The 19233-nt window shown below is 38.8% G+C and overlaps 1 protein-coding gene across 1 annotated transcript in view; it reads left to right on the top strand.

The window, feature by feature from the left end:
• The window catches only part of ell (elongation factor RNA polymerase II), a 31770-nt gene extending 13259 nt beyond the window's left edge, over window positions 1-18511 (top strand). Inside the window, exons 3-12 of the mRNA XM_082138005.1 lie at window positions 5686-5807; window positions 8052-8215; window positions 10057-10298; window positions 10706-10830; window positions 13009-13099; window positions 13334-13886; window positions 14851-14917; window positions 15090-15261; window positions 16016-16060; window positions 16150-18511. Coding sequence (XP_081994131.1) covers window positions 5686-5807; window positions 8052-8215; window positions 10057-10298; window positions 10706-10830; window positions 13009-13099; window positions 13334-13886; window positions 14851-14917; window positions 15090-15261; window positions 16016-16060; window positions 16150-16266 — 1698 coding nt within the window. The 3' untranslated portion in view covers window positions 16267-18511. The remainder of the gene's footprint in view (window positions 1-5685; window positions 5808-8051; window positions 8216-10056; window positions 10299-10705; window positions 10831-13008; window positions 13100-13333; window positions 13887-14850; window positions 14918-15089; window positions 15262-16015; window positions 16061-16149) is intronic.
• Window positions 18512-19233: the final 722 nt, after the last annotated feature.

The following is a 19233-nucleotide window of genomic DNA, read 5'->3' as shown; positions in this document are numbered from 1 at the left end:
CGAACGTTCTAAGGTGTGCATTATTTTCAGGGAAACGCACGGCTAAAGTAGTTCCAGGCAGGTCTTGACCGCATTACAGTTCCATATCACTTCGCGTAGTCAACTGTAATAACGGAAAATCGGATACAAATCATAACAAGAAAAACCATTTCGCCCCGTGCGCTTGATCTGCAATTTTCAATGTCTAGCTTCACAATCAATAGAAACATGCAGTTTAATTTGAATAAATAAACTATAAAGTCATATCTATAATCAATAGAAAATTAAACTGAATATAGGCTAAATAAATGGATAGTCCTGCAGCACAGATTTTTATTGCAGATAATTTAACAAATAAATAATTATTGATAGGCCTACTTGTTAAAAGGGCTTTGGGTTTCATTTATTTGGCTAGTCTACTGTCATCTGTCAATAATAGAAAGAAAAAAAGAATTAACGAATTCATTAAAACGAATTGAATTAATTAATAAATAATAATATTGACGCACATGCTTTTCTGTCTCATTATTGCAACATCTCTCTCTAATAACTGCATTAATAACTGCATAAAGCCGGGAACACACTTTAAGGCCGGTTATGAATGTAATTTGATACTTATGACTGATCATGCCCAAACGCGTGTTCAGCGCGTTCAGTCTGTTCAAAGTCGGTGTTTAAAATCTGCTGCAGTCGATCATGTCGATGAAAACAGTCAGAGAATGTGTCAGCTAGTCGTGTGTCCCCACCATTAGTCTGCTATCAGCGGCTCAAACCTCCGTTACTAACTCTGAAATGACGTTTTGGAATTAGCAACGGAGGCATGGGATTAGATGCGTAAGAAATTAGTCCTACATACAAGAGCGTTTTAATGACAAAAACTTTACAAACGTCTTGACGCGAAGCGGAGTGGCCGTTACACCTCGGGTGTGCATTATTTTTCTAATAATTCAACGGCCTGTCGTCAATTATTCCTTACATATATATATATACACATTAGGGCTGTCCCCGACTATGGATTTTCATAGTCGAATCGTCATGTCTTGCCTATAGTCGACTAATAGTCGAATCATGTGTATGGGGGCGGGGCTTTAACGTTTCAAAGATATAGAAGAAAATGTATAAAAACATTTGTGATCAATAAAACTAAGAAATAACATAAATAACTCCAGAAAGGCCACACTGCAGATTTGCATTTCACATGCAAATCAAATTAAATCGGCTAAATTACCTGTGCGAGCAGGCCAGCCTACAGCACAACATCGATGCACCGAAAAAATAAACAATTAATTTACTAAATTAAATTAGAACAGAATATACCTTTCTAATAAATAAAAATACAAAATGAAATAAATCAGAATCAAGTCACAGGATGAGGAGCAAATGTGTGCAAAATGCCTAAAGTGCAGGGGAACATATATTCAAAACACAAGCCACAAATAGTTAGATTAGATAACCCTGACAGATTAATAAATAAAATAAAAATAAATAAATTATTAAAATAACGATAGTAGCCAGAATTTTCAACTTTGTCTTTTTAACTGCAGAAACAACAATAAATGCTAAACTGGAGAGGCAGTCTATTTTAGCTAAAAATGTTCACAGCATCCAAAAATAAAATTAGAACCGGCTGAAAAGTTTTGAAATCACTTGTACCTGATCGAGAGAACAAATCCTGAAAGTCTTTCACTCTGTCTGTCCGTTGGAGTCTTTTCAAATTGTGCGCGCGGATAAAATACATTCTAACGTGAAACCCAGTCTATGCGTGAAACATGTTAACGTTGGCCGGCAGAAGTGCGATCATGGTTTTCCTGATGCTAAATCCAGCCTTGGAGAATATCCTTTCTGATGGTGTACATCCACACTTTAGATTTTCTTATCCCAGACATTGTTAAAGATTTAAATCCTTGCCGCGAAGACGCTCCTCTGTCGGTCACGGATTGAAAGTGAAACTTAAATCTGTCACGGGGTGTTTGGATTTATTCACGCACGTTAAAAAAATATTTATTAAAAGCTTCTTTCTTTGCACATTTTTATATAGGCCTACAGCATTATCATAATAGGCTGAATATTAACGTATATTGACATAAAAGCTAGTTCTATGTGAAATCAGACATTGAGCGCCCTCATATAGCCAAAGTGGCATGATCCTCGTTTCATAACACCTCTGCGAAGATTCGACCGTGAGATCGGTAGTCGAATCAGGCTCCTCCTATCGAAGCATCGAATCTTCGACTATTCGGGGTCACCCCTAATACACATACATGCATGCATACATAAAACTGTTAAATACCAGAAAATTGGTGACCAATGATTATCGGAAATGTATTTTATTATTATTATTTAAATATTGTCGTTTTGTGTATTAAAATGATTGGCTTATTGCCCAGGATTTTGGTTTATCACTACACACACTCATTACAGGCAACGCACCATAAAAATGACACGTAGTGACACATGATATCGCTAATAGTTATTGGCCATTATTATTATGATTAATAATAATATTAATATATTTAGTTTATTGTTATAAGAAGACAAAATAATAAAGACTTTGCAATATATCAGTTATTGGTTAACTTCTTAAGTTCTTTAACGTTGTGTTTTGCACCATTGCTTTGGCAAAGTATCTGTCAAAAGAGCTGAAATCGCAATATTGCTTCAATTTCTTCTCAAATGAAGGCTGTGACTGTATTCGGTTCGCGCTACACATTTCAAAGAGAAGCGCGCACTTTACTTGCGCAATCAGCTCGTGATCCGGTGTTTTCCGTGTCTCAGAACGGCTCAGTAAAAAGAGGGTTGAGTCTCCTTTAAAGTTCAGGTACAAGTCAATTCACAGACTTTTTTCTTTTGTTCAATTTGCACACTGAACATGGGTTGGAGCTTTTAATTTTTATCGGTGCATCAGATAAATGTAAAAGTTTTCTGCCATACCATGGTACGGTTTTATTGCTGTCAGTTGTCAAAGATGCTTGGTGTTCTGAAGGGTGGGATGTATAATGGTTTGTCTATAAATCATCAGTAGGATTTCACTTCATGGTGTATTTACTGACTCATCAGGAACTGCATGTTCACACTCCACCACGGTTCACTGCGTCACATGTGAGATAAGACTGCCTGTTTGCTTGTCGAATTAAAGCTGTATCAGAGCTTTTAGTGGCATAATATGAGCAGGCAAGACAGCATGAGAAACCTTGAAATGCTATTTGGATGAAAGGATGGAGAAGCGGCCAGTCGCACATGTTCCTCGACACAATGTGTTTATCGCAGGCCCATCAGCCTTGCGTTGGTAACCAATTGGTTGGGTTGAAATTAGCAAAAGGCAGGTGCATCCATGAGCTTTACGTGGACAGCCTGGTCTTTCTGAATGAGCAAGGCAAAGTTCTTGTCCAGGAATGAGCAGCATCCTGGCAGAAGAGCAGAGGTGCCGCCACATGGCCGTAAGAAGCAGCTTTGTTCATGGTTTGGACCAGAGTTGAGACCTGGGGAAACTCCAGTAACGTCACGCTCTTTCACTGCTTGTGATGAGTTGATTCATAACCTTTTGGGAGATTTTTTTTTTCCAGAAGGCTCAGTGGTTTGTACAGCATTTTGCAATGGTAAAATGACCATAAGTCCAGAGAATTGATGGTTAAGTAAAGAAATCCAGCAAGCATTAAATTGATCCAAAGTGACAGTAAAGATATTTATAAATTTACGAAAGATTTTTTTTTTATATAATTGCTGTTCTTTTGAACTTTTCTATTAATCAAAGAATACTGAAGAAAAATATCACTGTTCACAAAAATATTAACACAACTGTTTTCAACATTGATAATAAGAAAATATAAGGATTTCTGAAGGATCATGCGACACTGAAGAGAAGACTGGAGTAATGATGCTGAAAATTCAGCTTTGCATCACAGAAATAAATTACATTTTAAAATATTACACTTTTCTATAAGTTGATTGCACTGACTGTTACTCACTAGATTTTGTTCTTTGAAGCGCATCATGTTTTTGGCCTGTGACGCAAGCTCTTCCTTTTGAGAGCGTTTCCTCTCTGTGGTCTTTTTCTCAGTGACAGCGCGTCTAGAAAGTGAGGTTAGCAGCTGCGTCGTATTTTCTGAATGAAGAAACTATGAATTGCAATTTGTATTTCTTAAAGCGTATTAAACTGCAACGTCTCAGCCAAGGCATATAATAAAACACAACAAAATAAAAGCCGTAACTGCTAATATAAATCAACAGCTTTTATTGCGACACCACTGAGTGATTGTAAGTGGCAGCAGAGCTTATGGACCCGCCGTCTTTGCTTGTTGAATATCTCATGTGGGAGTGTGAAAAATGGCGTGTGAGCCAGCGAAGTAAAGCGTTGAGCCGAGGGAGCGCACTGGCTGGTAGTGTGAGCCTCGGACACTGGCTGTTATTTGTAGTTGGCCACCTGCAGGCCACACACGGGTGAGGAACCCTGGGTAAACCGAGCCAGTGGCTCAACGCATGTTGTCGGGTTTCTGTACGCTGGGCCTCTGCGGGAAAAACTTATAGAAAGTTATATTTTAACACTTAATGTATAGCATAGTCTACATGGATCCATTCACTATATTTGTGTTTATAGCCTTTATATTGTACATTGTGTGGAGGACAGCATTGGGCCGGATGTGCAATAACAGTTTTTAATTCATTAATAGAAGAAATAATTAACAGATTAATCAATTATGATATTTTTTTCCCTACAGTAGATATAACCTACTATTTATCTATTTTATTGAAAAAAACAAATGAATGTATAAACTAATACTCATAACGATATACTTTTTTTAAAATGTTTTAATTGTATAAAAATATTCTATTATTATTTGTAGAATTAAGTCATTTCTTTAAATAAATGTAATTTATAAAACTGATTTTGTTTATTAATAATAATAATAATAATAATAATATAATTATTTAAATGTATACATTTTATACAAATATATTATACAAATACCTTATTTCTTTTTTATTATATTTAATCTCCCCGCCCCCATATTAAAGGTGTACTTTTGCTGTTTTTTGCTGAGTTTAAGGAGAATTCCTGCTGCGTGCACAATGTCAGTGTGCTCGTGTATCTCTGTGGATGAGATCACAGTTCTCTTGTTAAATGAGAAATAAAATAATACGAGTAGGAACAAGGCAGGTAGAGTTGCCGCTCACACAAGACGAATCTCAGGGAATTGCTGTGAAATTATTGGCCATGCTCTCCAGCCGTGCATCTGTGCTTGACAGCTGCTGCTCAGTTGATGGGTGTAATTTGGCTGAAGACACGTTTGTTTGCTGGCTTCTCAGGTGTGCTGCTGAAACACCTGTGTGACGGCTGCCGGAGCCGGGGTTCGGTCGGCATGGTTGCACATTAAGGAGATTACAGAAGGGCCCCTTAGGGCCACAAACCTCACTTGTTTTAAAAGAGGTTAAGTGCAAATCTTGCGACGTGACTGGCTTATGGTTTCCTGAGCACAGCGTTGCCGATTATTTTCATTATCGATAATCAATTTTATCGATTAGTAGTTGCAGCCCTCATTCATTCATATTTATATTTATTCATTTATTTTTGTAAATAGAACTTGAACCTTTTTATAGAAGTAAATCTGTGTAATCCATTTTGTACTAGCCAGCTGCTTTAATCAGGGTTTTCTCTCTCTCGTCTGTCTCAATGCTTATGTTGGCTGCTCTTCTCCTCTGTGTCAACAGAAAATCTCAATACCGCAGTCAGAGAATCCAAATGAGCTGCGAACGTTTACGTTCTACCTGTCCAACGTGGGGAAGGACAACCCCCAGGGCAGCTTCGACTGCATTCAGCAGTATATTACAAGGTAAGCAAGAAAATAAACCACATCTTTTATTCCGACAGATTCATGCCGTCTCAAGGTAGTGTAACGATTTCTGATGTACAAGCACGTTTGTCTTTTTGAAAGGAAACAGAAAACCATGAAAACAGTTGATTTGATTTCTTCAGACAACGTCAAAAAACTTGCATCCATGGCATCGTTACGAGCGCCATCTGTTCCTTTCTCTGTTCTCGCTACTGTTCAGCTCTGGATGAACACCAGAACAGAGAGAATAAATTGAATTTGGCCAATTGTCCAACCAAATGAGGAGGAAACTGGGAATGCATACTGTTGCTGCTGTTAACATTCACAATAAGATCAAAGGGTCAGCTGAAGTTCAGGCGTTACATGTTGCGTGAGTTTCTCTTTCTACAACAAATCTACAACAAAAGGCTTTCTAAACCATTTGTTGTTGATTTGTGTGAAATGAATTTCTCATGCAGTTAGTCACACTTTTCACCATCTTCAGCCAGTTGCACCACATAATCGGCTAATTTGTCATTTTAGCTGTAGCTTTCGTTCAATGAAAGTACACTACTTTTTTCTTTTTTTTTACTTTACATGGACAGGCCTCCTAGCATTGAAGAGCGTTGTATAATGATGACAAAGACCTTGAATTCTGGATCACACTTTTGGGGTTTGATCTTATCCGCTTGTTAAATCATGATGTAAGGAATGCTCATTCCAGGTCCAAGCCTCTACTCGTTTCACTTGAGAATACTATCTCAGAAGCTGTTTATGAGCACTTTTTATTCATAATACACATTTAAGCTAAGCATTTAAAAACGTACGGTGTACACTACAGTCTCCGTGCTCTCAGCGTCCCAGACATGATTTATAAAAGATGAATCACTGTCTGGCCATCTTGGATTTCGTTATGAAGATAAAGGTTAGGATTATAATTTTTCGGTAGTATTACATCACATCGTGAGTGTGTATTAGCTTTGTTTGTTGTTTTGGGGCATGTGGTAGAGCGTTAGGACACGGAAGCAGTGACGCGTGGTGTCAGACTTAACAAGCGGATGTCTCAGCCTATATCTTCAACCACTAGATCACATGACTCCTGTCAAGTGCCAGTTTAGTATGGTTTGGTATGTTGACTTTTTATTTTATTTTAATTAAATATATTTTTTTATAAGTATACTTTTTTACATTTTATTAAATTATAAATTCTATAAATATACACTACTGTCCCAAATTTTGGGGTCAGTAAGATTTTTGTTTTTGAAAGAAGCCGAAAAAGCACCAAGGCTGTAAGCGAACTTCACAAAACTAAGTGTGAAATTATTATAACTTTAACTTTTTTTAATTGTAATATATTAAATGTAATTTATTCCTATGATACAAAGCTGAATTTTCAGCATCCTTACGAACATTTCTTATGAATGTTAAAAATAGCTGTGCTGCTTATTGCTTAATATTTTTGTGGACGCGTGATGAATAGAAAGATAAATAGATAATTTTTATCTATTCATCTTAAATGATCTTTATTTTTTTTGTCTTTTGATCAATTTAATGCATTCTTTTTGAATAAAGTATTAATTTATTTTATTCAATCTTGCTAACCACACACAGTAGTGTAGTTTTTCCATAATTTATGATACTTACAATTATTTTTATGCATATTAAATATTTTAAATGAAATAAACTGAATTTTATATAATTTCATTAAATATTAACCCTAAAAAAAATCTAAGATAAACTAGCCCTAATGTAGTCAGCCCATTGTCAGTGCACTATAAACCCTCTACATGAAGTTCTCTAAATTTAGCTGTAGCATCAGCCATCAAAGCATCGCTTTCACAACAAATTCACTTGCTTCATCAAAACGTTTCAAGACCATTACTGTCAGACTTCTAGTTGTCTGCTGAGAACTGTTATGCATATCCAGTGACTTTAGCAGCTTATTTTTACAGGGCTTCCTTCCGACTACTTTCGAAAACCTGCCAACTTGCTGTTTTGCACAGGCATAGTGGGAAAACACTGTGCCTTAACTGTGATCAGATGTTGCCAAGCTTAGGGGAAGCAGATCAAAGGCATTTGACAGGGTTTCAGGGTGGATGAGCTGTCCATAAGGAACCTCTCTACAGGTGTTGCCCTTTAGAGGACGCCCATCCAACCACCTGGCCTGTAAATGAGCCATTGCAACACATTTGAAATGCATAACTGGTGAGAAGGTGGCGTAGTCGGTGCCATTTGGAGTGTCTGACAGGCTTGGTTTCTGTCCAGTGAAGGGAGCATACAACTGGACTGCCTCGGAGGGATCCAGGACAAAATCACGGTATGCGCCACGGACGACTCCTACCAGAAAGCCAGGCAAAGCATGGCTCAGGCCGAGGAGGAGACCCGCAGCCGTGGAGCCATCGTCATCAAGCCTGGCGGGAGATACGTGGGTAGGTTTGACACATCTTGGGCCGCCACATTTGAATGTATGCGACTGTTCCTGTAAGGCTTGAGCGGAAGAACCTCGTTTTGGTCAAAATCCCATCTTGTTTACACATGGTGCACATAGACAGGTGGAAGAGGGGGTTGCGATCAGAGCCAGTTCGTCTCCACATGTCTGAAACTGCAGCGTGCTACATAATTTATGAAGCTTTTGGTTCCTGTTGGTTATTATTATTATTGCTCACTGAAAATATTATATGGAGTACTCTAACTTGCACAATACTATCAAGACACTAGCTTTCACCAAAGATGAAGTCAAATAAAAAAATGTGCCCCCCTCAAATTGGAATAAATAATTACAGGGTCCCCGCGGGGCATTAAAAGTCATTAAATGGGTTTTGCGAAAATTAAGGCCTTAAATAGCATTAAAAAGCATTACATTTGAATCCTACAGGCATTAAAAATGTAGATATAGTTTTGAAGAATTTTATACTATCAATTTATTTTAATATAGCCTTCATAATTAATCATTTTTATTTGCTGTCGCAAAATATGTACGTTAGTGTGATAAACACACGGAACCAGTTTGGTAATTGCTTCCAGCTGGAGCAGAATTAATTGACGTGATGCGGAGGTGACGCGGGCATTTTGTACAGCAGGAATAACAGGAATAAAACTAGACCAGAAAAATGGGAAAGCGCAAATTCCAGCAGAAGTGGCTGGAAGACAGTTTAAAGGAACCGTATGTAAGAAATGTATTTCAATTACTCATAAAATGGCCCTGATATGTCACTAGACATTAAGAAATCATGTTCATTTCAAATACTTGTATCACTGACAACAGTAGTCCGGCCAGGATATTGTCATTTAAAAGTGAAGTTGCAGCCCTCAACTGATGTTGATGTTGTCATGTTGTGTTTTGGCCTGATGCTCCACCCTCCACCTATCTACCAATCACGAAGTCAGTAGTGTTTCGGCATGCGGGTTGCCAGTTCAGCTCTAGTTACCACAGCTGCAGCTACAAACGTGTCGGATAAAAAATGCCAGCCTATCTGGCAACCTCGAGTCAGGGGGGAGGGGATACACCGCTCTACAGTAATTTGAAAGTGATTGCAGTACCAGTTTTGGCCACAATCTTACATACGGTTCCTTTAACAGTTTTAAACTTAAGTTTTTTTTTCATCGTTTGGATAGTTTTACATTATATGATCCTGGTCTTATTCATGCAAATGCTTTGAACGAGCATCCACATAACATAAGAGCACTCTTGAGTTAAATAAATTCTAAAATGAACGTGAAGAATTGAGTGAATGAGGCGCGTGTGAGATATCTTGCAGCAGCGGCTGGTTTTAAAGGGACAGCAGCCACTAAATCGGTCATTAATGTTAATCAAAGAACAAAGGGAACACAGAAAATCACTAATTGCTCTTGACTAAAGAACTTTTGTAGCTTTAATAAGGATTAGTCTGTTTAATCTATAATTTATGCCGTGCAGACTGTTTGATAACTTTATTCAATTTCTGTATATTGTTCTGTAAATGTTAGACAGGAAGGGCACAGAGAAATATGACATTTATTATGGGTTTATATGAGGATTGTTTGAAGTTCATCAATAGCTGTATTAGTCTCAGTGAGACTGACCTTCATCCATAAAGATGCCATTAAACAAGTACTTTTTGTGCTTGTCGCTTTATAACATTACATTTGAACCACTGTAGTCACATGGACCATTTTAATGATGTCTTTACTACCTTGATATACTTGAATACTTGCTCATTCAAGAGACTACCCTCTGTTCATTTAACATTTAAAAAAAAAAAATGAAAACTCTTTTCCCTTTACTGTTCAGGTAAGCGCGTACAGATCCGGAAGCCGATAACGGGTGTGTCAGATGTGGCTCCGTCGCGGCGGATCTCGAGGCCGGTTATCATCTCCAGCAGTCAGAAAAAGAGCCCGCCCCGGCCGCTGAGGGAACGGCTAGTGCATTTACTGGCCCTCAAGCCCTACCGCAAACCCGAACTGCTGGTGCGGCTCACGAAAGAAGGCCTGTCTCCTCAGGACAAGGAGACACTGGACAGCCTCCTGCAACAGGTTCGTAACCAGCACTAGAAATATGAATTGATAGCTTTGTTACATGCATATTAAAACACGATATCCATACTGCACGCTGTAAAAATAGTGCAAGTATAGAACCTCTTTCAAAGTTATGGTTTGGGTTTGACTAATTTAGTTTGTTTGACCCATACTAAATCGTGTTTTTGAACTCTACTTGGACATAATGGCTCAACCTAGACACATTTGTCAAAACATAGACAGACTCAGGCCTGCATAAAGCCAAAGCATGTACAGTAATATACAGAGGCTGTCAGCACGCTGTTGTAGTGTTGTTTGTTTTTCTGCACTGGTGTTGAAATACAGCGCTTATTTTTAGAGAGCCAAAGACTTAAGCCTGTTGTTTCATTTTTGCGGTGTTTTATTTTTTTCCTGGCTGGGTGTAGGTGGCTAACCTGAATAGTAAGGACAACACCTTCACATTGAAGGATTGTTTGTTTAAGGAAGTTCAGAAGGACTGGCCTGGTTACACTGAGATGGACCAGCAGATTCTGAAGAGAATACTTGTACGGTAAGCTTCAGTGACTTTCATATCCACACTGAATTCTCTTTCATTTCTTCTTTGGAAATTTTTCTTTAAGCAATTTTTTTAAAGGGGGCGGGGGGGGATATATTTGATATTCTCAAAACAAGTTGGTACTTCGATAGTAGGTTTGTATGTCATACACAATATACACACTTTTATGCAAAAATGTAGTATTCATTCTCTGCCATGTGCCAGTGTTTGCACTGCAATATTGCTTGAATTTTTTTGCCTTTCCAGTAGTTGTACAGCTTTATTGACTTAAGGCTGGCCCGCAAGATTATCGTGACTTTACCTAGGATTGTAAGAAGGGGAGAATTTGGCCCAAAATCAGCCCGATTATTTTGTAGTGTGTGGGTGCCTTTACATGGAAACGTCTGGGTTCCCATGAACTCTGGTGGTGTAAGACCCCTGGAAGCTAAATTTAGAGAGGCCACGCTACATGCTAGACCGGGGAGAACATGGTGTTGTGGTATCCGTTCAAAACAAAATGAAAATATTTGCCAGAAACAAACCCAACACCCGTGTGGAACACATTACACACGCTTGCATTTCGAGACTGGTGGTGAAGCTTATCAGCTGACGGGCCTTTTTACATCCACACACCCCCCTCTTGCTCCCACCCACTTTCCCATCTGGTCTTGAACGACGTGCTGTCATGTAAGAGCCGTGACTGTGTGCAGTCGGGAGGTTAGTGATGCAACCTTATTCCAGCACATGCTGATCCGTGTGTGGGTGGCACAGGTCCAGGTCCAAGGCCAGGCCGTGCATGGGCATACGCAGTTTGATCGAGACCATAGCGACTCATGCCCACCCACCTACTCTCAGGCCTAGACCCCTGTCCATGCACCCTCGATGGAGGCGGGGCCTGCTGTCGGGACGCATTGTCCCGTGTCGTACTGCCCCCTGTTGACATGCACACAAACTCCCTCAGTGCACTTGACCTCAAGCAGCATTATGAACTTTGGCTGATTGCTTGATTTTATTATTTTAGTGCACTTAAGTTAGTGTTTGATGTTAAAATACACATTTATATGGAAAATTAAATCATCTGAAGTGATTGGAGTGCCCATTCTCTGTGGTGGTGTTTCGCATAACTCTGACCAACGACACTAAATTTATGCCACTTGACAAATTTTTATGTATTTTCTAGGGGTGTAACGATGCCCTCATGTCACGATTCGATAAATTTCACGATACTGAACTCACAATACGATATTGCGATACTTTTAAGACATGATAAAAGGTTAACAAAAAAAAAAAGTACTTTTGATTAAAAAGGCTTGGACTTGGGGCTGATAACCCAATGCACAAGGACAATAGTGACACCAGAATAAAAATATTCATGATTCTGAAGCTGAAAATAAATACAGAATTATTTCAGAAGAATATACTTGCACTCTTTCACTGACTAGATATATTTAAAATAATGTAGGCCACTTTTTACTGGGAACATAAGACATTTGGCATTATCAGGACCCATAAATATTCTCCCATTGCATTATTATAGCTTCATTATATATAGTAGTTTAGTAGAACTAAAACTCTGTAAACTTGAATTTTTTTTCTCACACAAATTATTTTGGGTGCACTAGTCACATATCCACGATACATATTTTTGCATTTTTGTATTGACAATATATTGTGACACGATATATTGTTACACCCCTAGTATTTACACTGGCCATATTTTGATGTATATGTTGTTTTAACTGATAATGTATGTCGCTATGTCGAATCTTTTGGTCAGTACATTTGTTTTCCTGCTGTGCCATTTAAATGTATTTAGTGCAGTAATGCGTTTGCCAAAGTGACATTTTAAATGGCTTCGTCGTATTCTATCTTCATGAAGACTAGTCGGAATTGTCAAAAATGTTGTGGACACGATATTCACATAACCATCTGCTTATCAGTCAATTGCTTATCAATTGCAAGACAAGTTCAGATGGGTCTTTATCAGAGATATTTTGATGTGTTATGCTTCAATAATTAATATCTCAGTTTTAGTTTATTTTTCTGGAGTTATACATGCAAATCAATGAAGGTAAACATTTTACAGCACAGTCTGCAGCACTTTTCTGAATTAGTCAGGTTCTTTTGATTCTCTCTGAGGCTGTTCCTTGGTTCTTTTTAAACTGATGATTCCTTGTCTTACATTCTCCACAGAAAACTGTGTAAGCCTCAGAGCAGTGCCCCTGTGTCTGTGGAGAGCCCGGTCAGCCCGCACAAAGAGCCAGCCAGCAGCTCACCCTCTCAGGTCAGCCTTTTGCCTCGTTTTAGACCCATCAAAGCTGGAATAGAACTGTTATGATGGATCTGTTTGTGTTATGAGGAAGTATGTAAGGGTTAATCCTTTCCTGCTCCCATATTTGTCTTGCATCAAATCATTCATCATTCAAAATGATGCACTACTAGTAAACAACTGCTAAACATTTAATCACTATTTAATAACATCCCAGTTTAACGAACCATCATTGTTCGTGGCCAACAGAAACGACCTGCAGCAGAGTTCATCGATCCCCTGGCCAATAAGAAACCCAGAATATCGCATCTAGCTAGCAAGTCTACAGGGCTCATCAACGGCAAACTGAGCTCGTCCAATGGTAAGGACTCTTCTACTTCTAGTTCTCAAGCAGCAGAGACGTCGTCGAGCTCTCAAATCCCTCCGCTGGAGATCCCCCGACCCTTCGACCCCCTTTCGGATGTCAGCAACGACTCCAACGGCAGAGACTGTGAAAGTCTGGAGGCGGCAGTGGCGGAAAGACTGAGTCAGCCCCCGTCATTCGCCCCTCGCTCCACAACGCAAGAGGAAGTTCTGGGATCCTTGTCCCCAACCCACAGCAGCCTGGACGGATCTCAGACCCGGACCGCTCAACTCTCACTGCATGGCAAGCCTAAGAAGAAGTCCAAAAAACACAAGGACAAAGACAAGTCTAAGGAAAAAGACCGAGAGCGGGACATGAAGAAGGAGAGGAGAGTTGATGAAGACCATGGCTTGGATCAGAGGAAAACCTGTGATGTCACAACAAGCGATAGGAGGACAGGTGCGGATTACTTTCTCTGAATAATTTATAATGTCAAGGGTTATGATGTCAGAAAGCACCCCAGAATGCAGCAGGTGAACTTTTGTTCCATTTTAATTTAGTCTATTATCTCAATTAGATCTAGGACACAAAAGTAAATGTAAGGAGTAAATAGTAATTAAATGGCTATTAGTTAAATAGTCGTACAGGAGGCCCATCAATTTAACAAAAAGTAGTCCAACAACTAACACATTTGGTTAGTGAAGTAATTAGCGGAATCGCTCAGACAACTCACTGACTAGTCAATTAGTCTAAAGACCAACCTAGTCGTTAGTGAGGCCGATTAATTGGTGAGGTGGGGCTGTCTGAACATCTATTCAAGTAGGCAATTACTAGTCCAAAATCCGACACAGTGGGTTAGTGAGGTCATTCGCTGAATAATTATTCAGGCAACACACCAACTATTCGATTAGTAGTCCAACAACCGACCTAGTTTGTTAGATGGGTCGATTTGTCGAATAGTCGCTCAGATAACCCATCAATTATTTGATAAATAGTCTAACAACAGACTAGTTGATTTATTGAAGTTAATTAGCTAAATAGTTATTCAGACGGCTCACCAACTAGTTGATTAATAGTCCCAACAGCTAGCGTGGCCTGTTAGCAAGGTCAATTAGTGGAAAAGTCATTCAGACAATCCATCGAATATTTGATTAGTAGTCTAACAACCGACAAGTAGTGGTGGCGAGATGAAGCCCCATTGAGGCTTTTCAGCCAAGTGGTTCACAAAAGGGTTCATTTCTCGAGGCTTCATTTGCTCGCACTACTACCTGGTGGCCAAAGAGTGGAAAACAAGTTTTTTTCCTCTCCCAGCATACGTGTGGACTGACGTCATGGCATATTGTCCTTGTCCCTCAGTCTGCAGGATAAAGCTGTCCTTGAAAGAAACAATTTTCAACAATTTTTGTCCTTTAATTTTTTTCAGGTCTAAACGGAACGTGCAACAGCTCCAGTATTCCTGCATCTTCATCAGAGACGACAGACTATTTATTGTAAGCACCTCTTTGTACATTTTCAAGTTGGAAAGGTCTTTTCACTTAGCCTTTACGTCAGGTTTGTAAAAAAAAAGAGTTGCGTTATATAACTAAAAGAAAATGAAAATAACATTAAACTTTTATGTAGTTTATAAAACTGGTGTTTTTTTCCGCTTGGTTTCCTAAACAGAAAATACACAGTGATAAGCTCGCAAGAGCAACGTCAGACTTACAAGATTGACTTCAACTCAGAGTACAGCGAGTACCGGGGCCTCCACTCACGGATAGAGGGCATCACCCGACAGTTCACTATACTCGACTCAGAGCTCAAACAACTCCAGCAAGGCACAGACAAGTACAAGGTATCTTTATTGAAAATCCCATACCAAAAATGCAGTGCATTCATCCACGCATATGATTACAACTCATTTTTTATTAATATACTGTCGGTCCCAGCCTGATCCCGGTAGTCATGTCTTCCTCAGGAAAATAAAATATTAAAGAGGGGACTCATCCAGGGTCCTACTGTAATTTTCACATCTCGATAAATTGGAAACTGTTACTGCTTTTTCTTTTCTTTCCTTGCCTCTCCCAATCTAGTCTGGGAGAGTAATGAAATAAACAACACAATCATCTGACTGATTAGAGGCAATCATGTTAAATAACCAGAGCAGAATGTCGTGAGGCATCATTTATTTCTCCTACACGTAGTCATAATCTTTTATAGGGCTCAATAATGAAGCTATCCCGCTGGATTACGGCCAGTTTGAGAGTTACAGGTCAGGTGACAACTGCTATTTGCATTGTCGCTGTAAAACTGTGTTACCAGATCTGGCTAGGAAAATTAAGCAATATGGTTCGACAAAACAACAAAGGCAGAAACAAGGGAGGAAATGTATGTAGTGTGTCTTGAACAGTTAGTGGGGATATTTTATTTTAATCATACTTTGTGTTATAAGCGCTAACAGGATTTGGCACTAACTTGATTTAGTAAAAGATGCTGATCATAGAGCTACTCTTCAAACTCTCTTGTTTGTCTATGATCTTATTGCACATTTGAAACTACTGTATTCAAGCAGGAACATCATTGAAAAGATCTGTTTCTCCTTTTCACAGACAATCCACAACCAGATACTTGAAGAGTATCGTAAAATCAAAAAGGTAAACCGACAGTCTCTTCCACCTTTTTTTTTGTTAAAAAAAAGACTTTGCGTTTAAAATACTGATCACATTCTCTTCTTTTCTCACAGACTAATCCAAACTATAGCCAAGAGAAGAACCGCTGTGAATATCTACACAACAAACTGGCACATATTAAAAAACTGATAGCAGAATATGATCAACAGCAACTTCAAAACTGGCACTAATAACTATTTTTTGTCTCAATGTTTTTTCTTCTTTCTCCCTTGAGAAAAAGAAACAAACTCTGGATTTTTTTTTTTTTTTTTGTTATTTTTCTTGGTTTTCTCAAAACAAGTTGCTCTAATGTAAAATGCCACGAAACTGATTTCTTTTTCCCCCCCTCTGTAGTGGGCCAAGTGCTCTAGTAAGGACAATACAGACCCATTCATTTCATTTATGGGACGTGGGACATGGGCGTACTCAGCCATGCTTACCTGTGTCGCCTAATGCATTATGGGATTGGTTGCCAGCTCCCTTCCATTCTCGAATGTGTGAAAGGAAAAACTTTCTTTGAATCTCTTTTCCTGGCTTTGCGAACAAGGATAACCAACAGCCATTCCCAGATTCTAATAGTTTTAAGGTTTATAAAAAGGAAGGAGAAAAAAAAGTTGTGGATATTATTTTCCTGTATGTACTAAAATGGAAGGTCCTAATGATAAACTATTATCTTATTTTATTTTATATTTATTTTTTTTCATTTTTTTTTTCTCCGTCTTCCATAGGCATACATCAGTCCGATTATTTCACACTCCTCAGATTGAGTGCTAAACATCTCGTCCCGTCCCTTTGGTCTTTATCTCCTTAATCAGTCAGTATTTTATGCAAAAGCTGCCTTGGATTTCAAGAGATCCCAGTACACTTTCCCCATTTTCTTTCTTTTTTAGAGTGCTGTAGTGTCTGAAACGGCACTATCTGGCTCCTTATTTTGTGCAATGTTCTAGACCACGTGCAATGGACATGAATCAGATGCCTATCCGAGGAAGATCACCGTCAGTTTAGAGGCTTTGACAGAATCAGTATTAAGCGACGGCCATGGTAAAGCTCCATACGGATGAACTTGCCATTCCAGAAGTGAGGGTCGGTGTCGGCACTTTTTTTTTTTGCAATATTACATACTTTTGAATGAAAAATATTGCTTTATCACAACCCTCATATTGAATCATAAATCAGGTGTGGTTGTAAAGTGCAGGCAAATCTTGCGAAATTGTGCCTCACGTGAGCCGTGCGTCGTCCCTCAGGTATCTAGAGTGATCCAGTATTGCTAGTTACGAGTGTGACGGTAACATCACGTCTTTGGCCAAACTTACTTGGTATTCTTCCAGAAAATGGTGATTGTATCCCTTTAACGTAGCCCTATGGTGTTTCCAATGGGCTGGTTGGTGGAGAGACAAAATGGCAGAAACGCAACCTTCGCTCACTGTCTGAACCCTTTAGCAATTCAATGCTTTCTTGAATACTGAGTATTTGTGGGGCGTTTGACCATTTCAGACAGTATTTTCATTATGAGATGACTGTTAAATTCCATTAAGGCATCTCATCGTGGAGGATCCATTACAAACCTCTGACGTGCTCCTCACATTACTGTGGCATCCGCCTCGTGGAAGCTCGACCACAAGTTGATCATCTGTCAGGTCCTGTTGAAGCATCAGTTGTACTTCTGATATCCGAACTCTTTTTATGTTTAAATATTAAAATTCAGCACTTTGCTCAGCTTCTTGCTGTTACTCTTACCTGGGTTTTGTTGCAAGGAGACACTTGCCTTGTCTGTCTGTGTATGCATGCTTTCTGACTGTTGAAGACACAAAAAAGGGGTAAAGGCCAGTGTTTAGAGCGGTTTTACACTGCTGTTTAATGTTCAAGAGCATTTGAAGCCAAATACTTCTCAAATTGCCCCGAATTTACCTGGCCCAGCATTAGTTTAGTGTTGCGATTTTTAGGAGCGCAATTACAAGAATTGAAATAAAGCCAAATTTGACTCTTCTGAATCGATTGTTTAAAAGCAATTGAGATTTAAATCAACAATTCTCAATCACAAATTTACCAGGTAAACCACAGATATTTAGTCCTGAGAATAATTTTTTTTAATCACGGTCTTTTACGTTACCCGAGGAAACAGTCTGAAAATGCTGCAAACAATTCAACGACAAATACGAATGACGTTTGTTTGGATTGGAAACTGCTACGATTCTTCAAACAATGTCGAGACAACCGGGGGGGGAAATGTGCCAAATGACCTGTTGTATAGGTTTGCATCAGATGAAATATGTTGCTGTTTTAGCAAAAGAGAAAAGAAAAATAAAGGGAGTGGGAGGAGCTTTGGGACGAAGGCTTGCGACGTCAACGCTCAAACCCAAAGCGCGCTTTTTGAAATAACAAGGGACCGGGACTGAAATTTATCTTGGTATTTCAATAAAATTCTTGGAAAACTTGCTTTTTATTCTGAAGTGTTATTTTGTGTGTCCAAATTATGTTTCTTGGGGTGTGTTCAAGTTCCAGTTCGTATGTACGAGTTGGGAAGTAGTTTACGTCGTTCAGTCACGTTCTTTGGAGGAAGATGGAGGTGTACCTTCTCTTACTTAACTACACAAAAACACAGCAAGGTTTTTAAACTCTAGTTCTAGAAAATAAAGAATGTTTTGCTTCTTTTGGGGGGCCACTCAAAACTGTTACTTATATTGTTATATTACAATACTATTATATATTTTATCAAATTTTTTTTAGCTTGTTGTTAAAAAAAGCCTCACAAGGGTGAAAACCACCACCCTGGCCTCCACCATTTAGCTTCAACTTTAATTAAACGCACATGATTCAGCTAATCAAGTCCCGTGACTTTCCAGGAACGTGGGTAAAATTATACCCAAGGTCAAACATTTGTATTCACAAATCAATTAAATATTTACCATCTTATATTCTGTGTAACTGTAAAGGTTTTTGTCAACGTTAATAAAAAAATCCATTACGATGAGCCTTGTGTTTTACGAAGGGGGATGTTTGGATAATGTTAGACGAATCCAGTTTTCCTTATGATGATGGATAGACTGCATGACAGTTCTCCAGATAACTTTGAAAGTTTCTACAAAATATATAGAAACAACTAGTATATGATGTCCTCGTCAATTGTATCCCATCTTGAAGCACGACCAAGTGTCCAG

Source organism: Leuciscus leuciscus, assembly GCF_965113295.1.
Source record: "Leuciscus leuciscus genome assembly, chromosome: 15".
Lineage (NCBI taxonomy): Eukaryota > Metazoa > Chordata > Actinopteri > Cypriniformes > Leuciscidae > Leuciscus > Leuciscus leuciscus.
The sequence above is the reverse complement of the archived record's forward strand: the minus strand, read 5'-3'. Positions and strand labels throughout refer to the sequence as shown.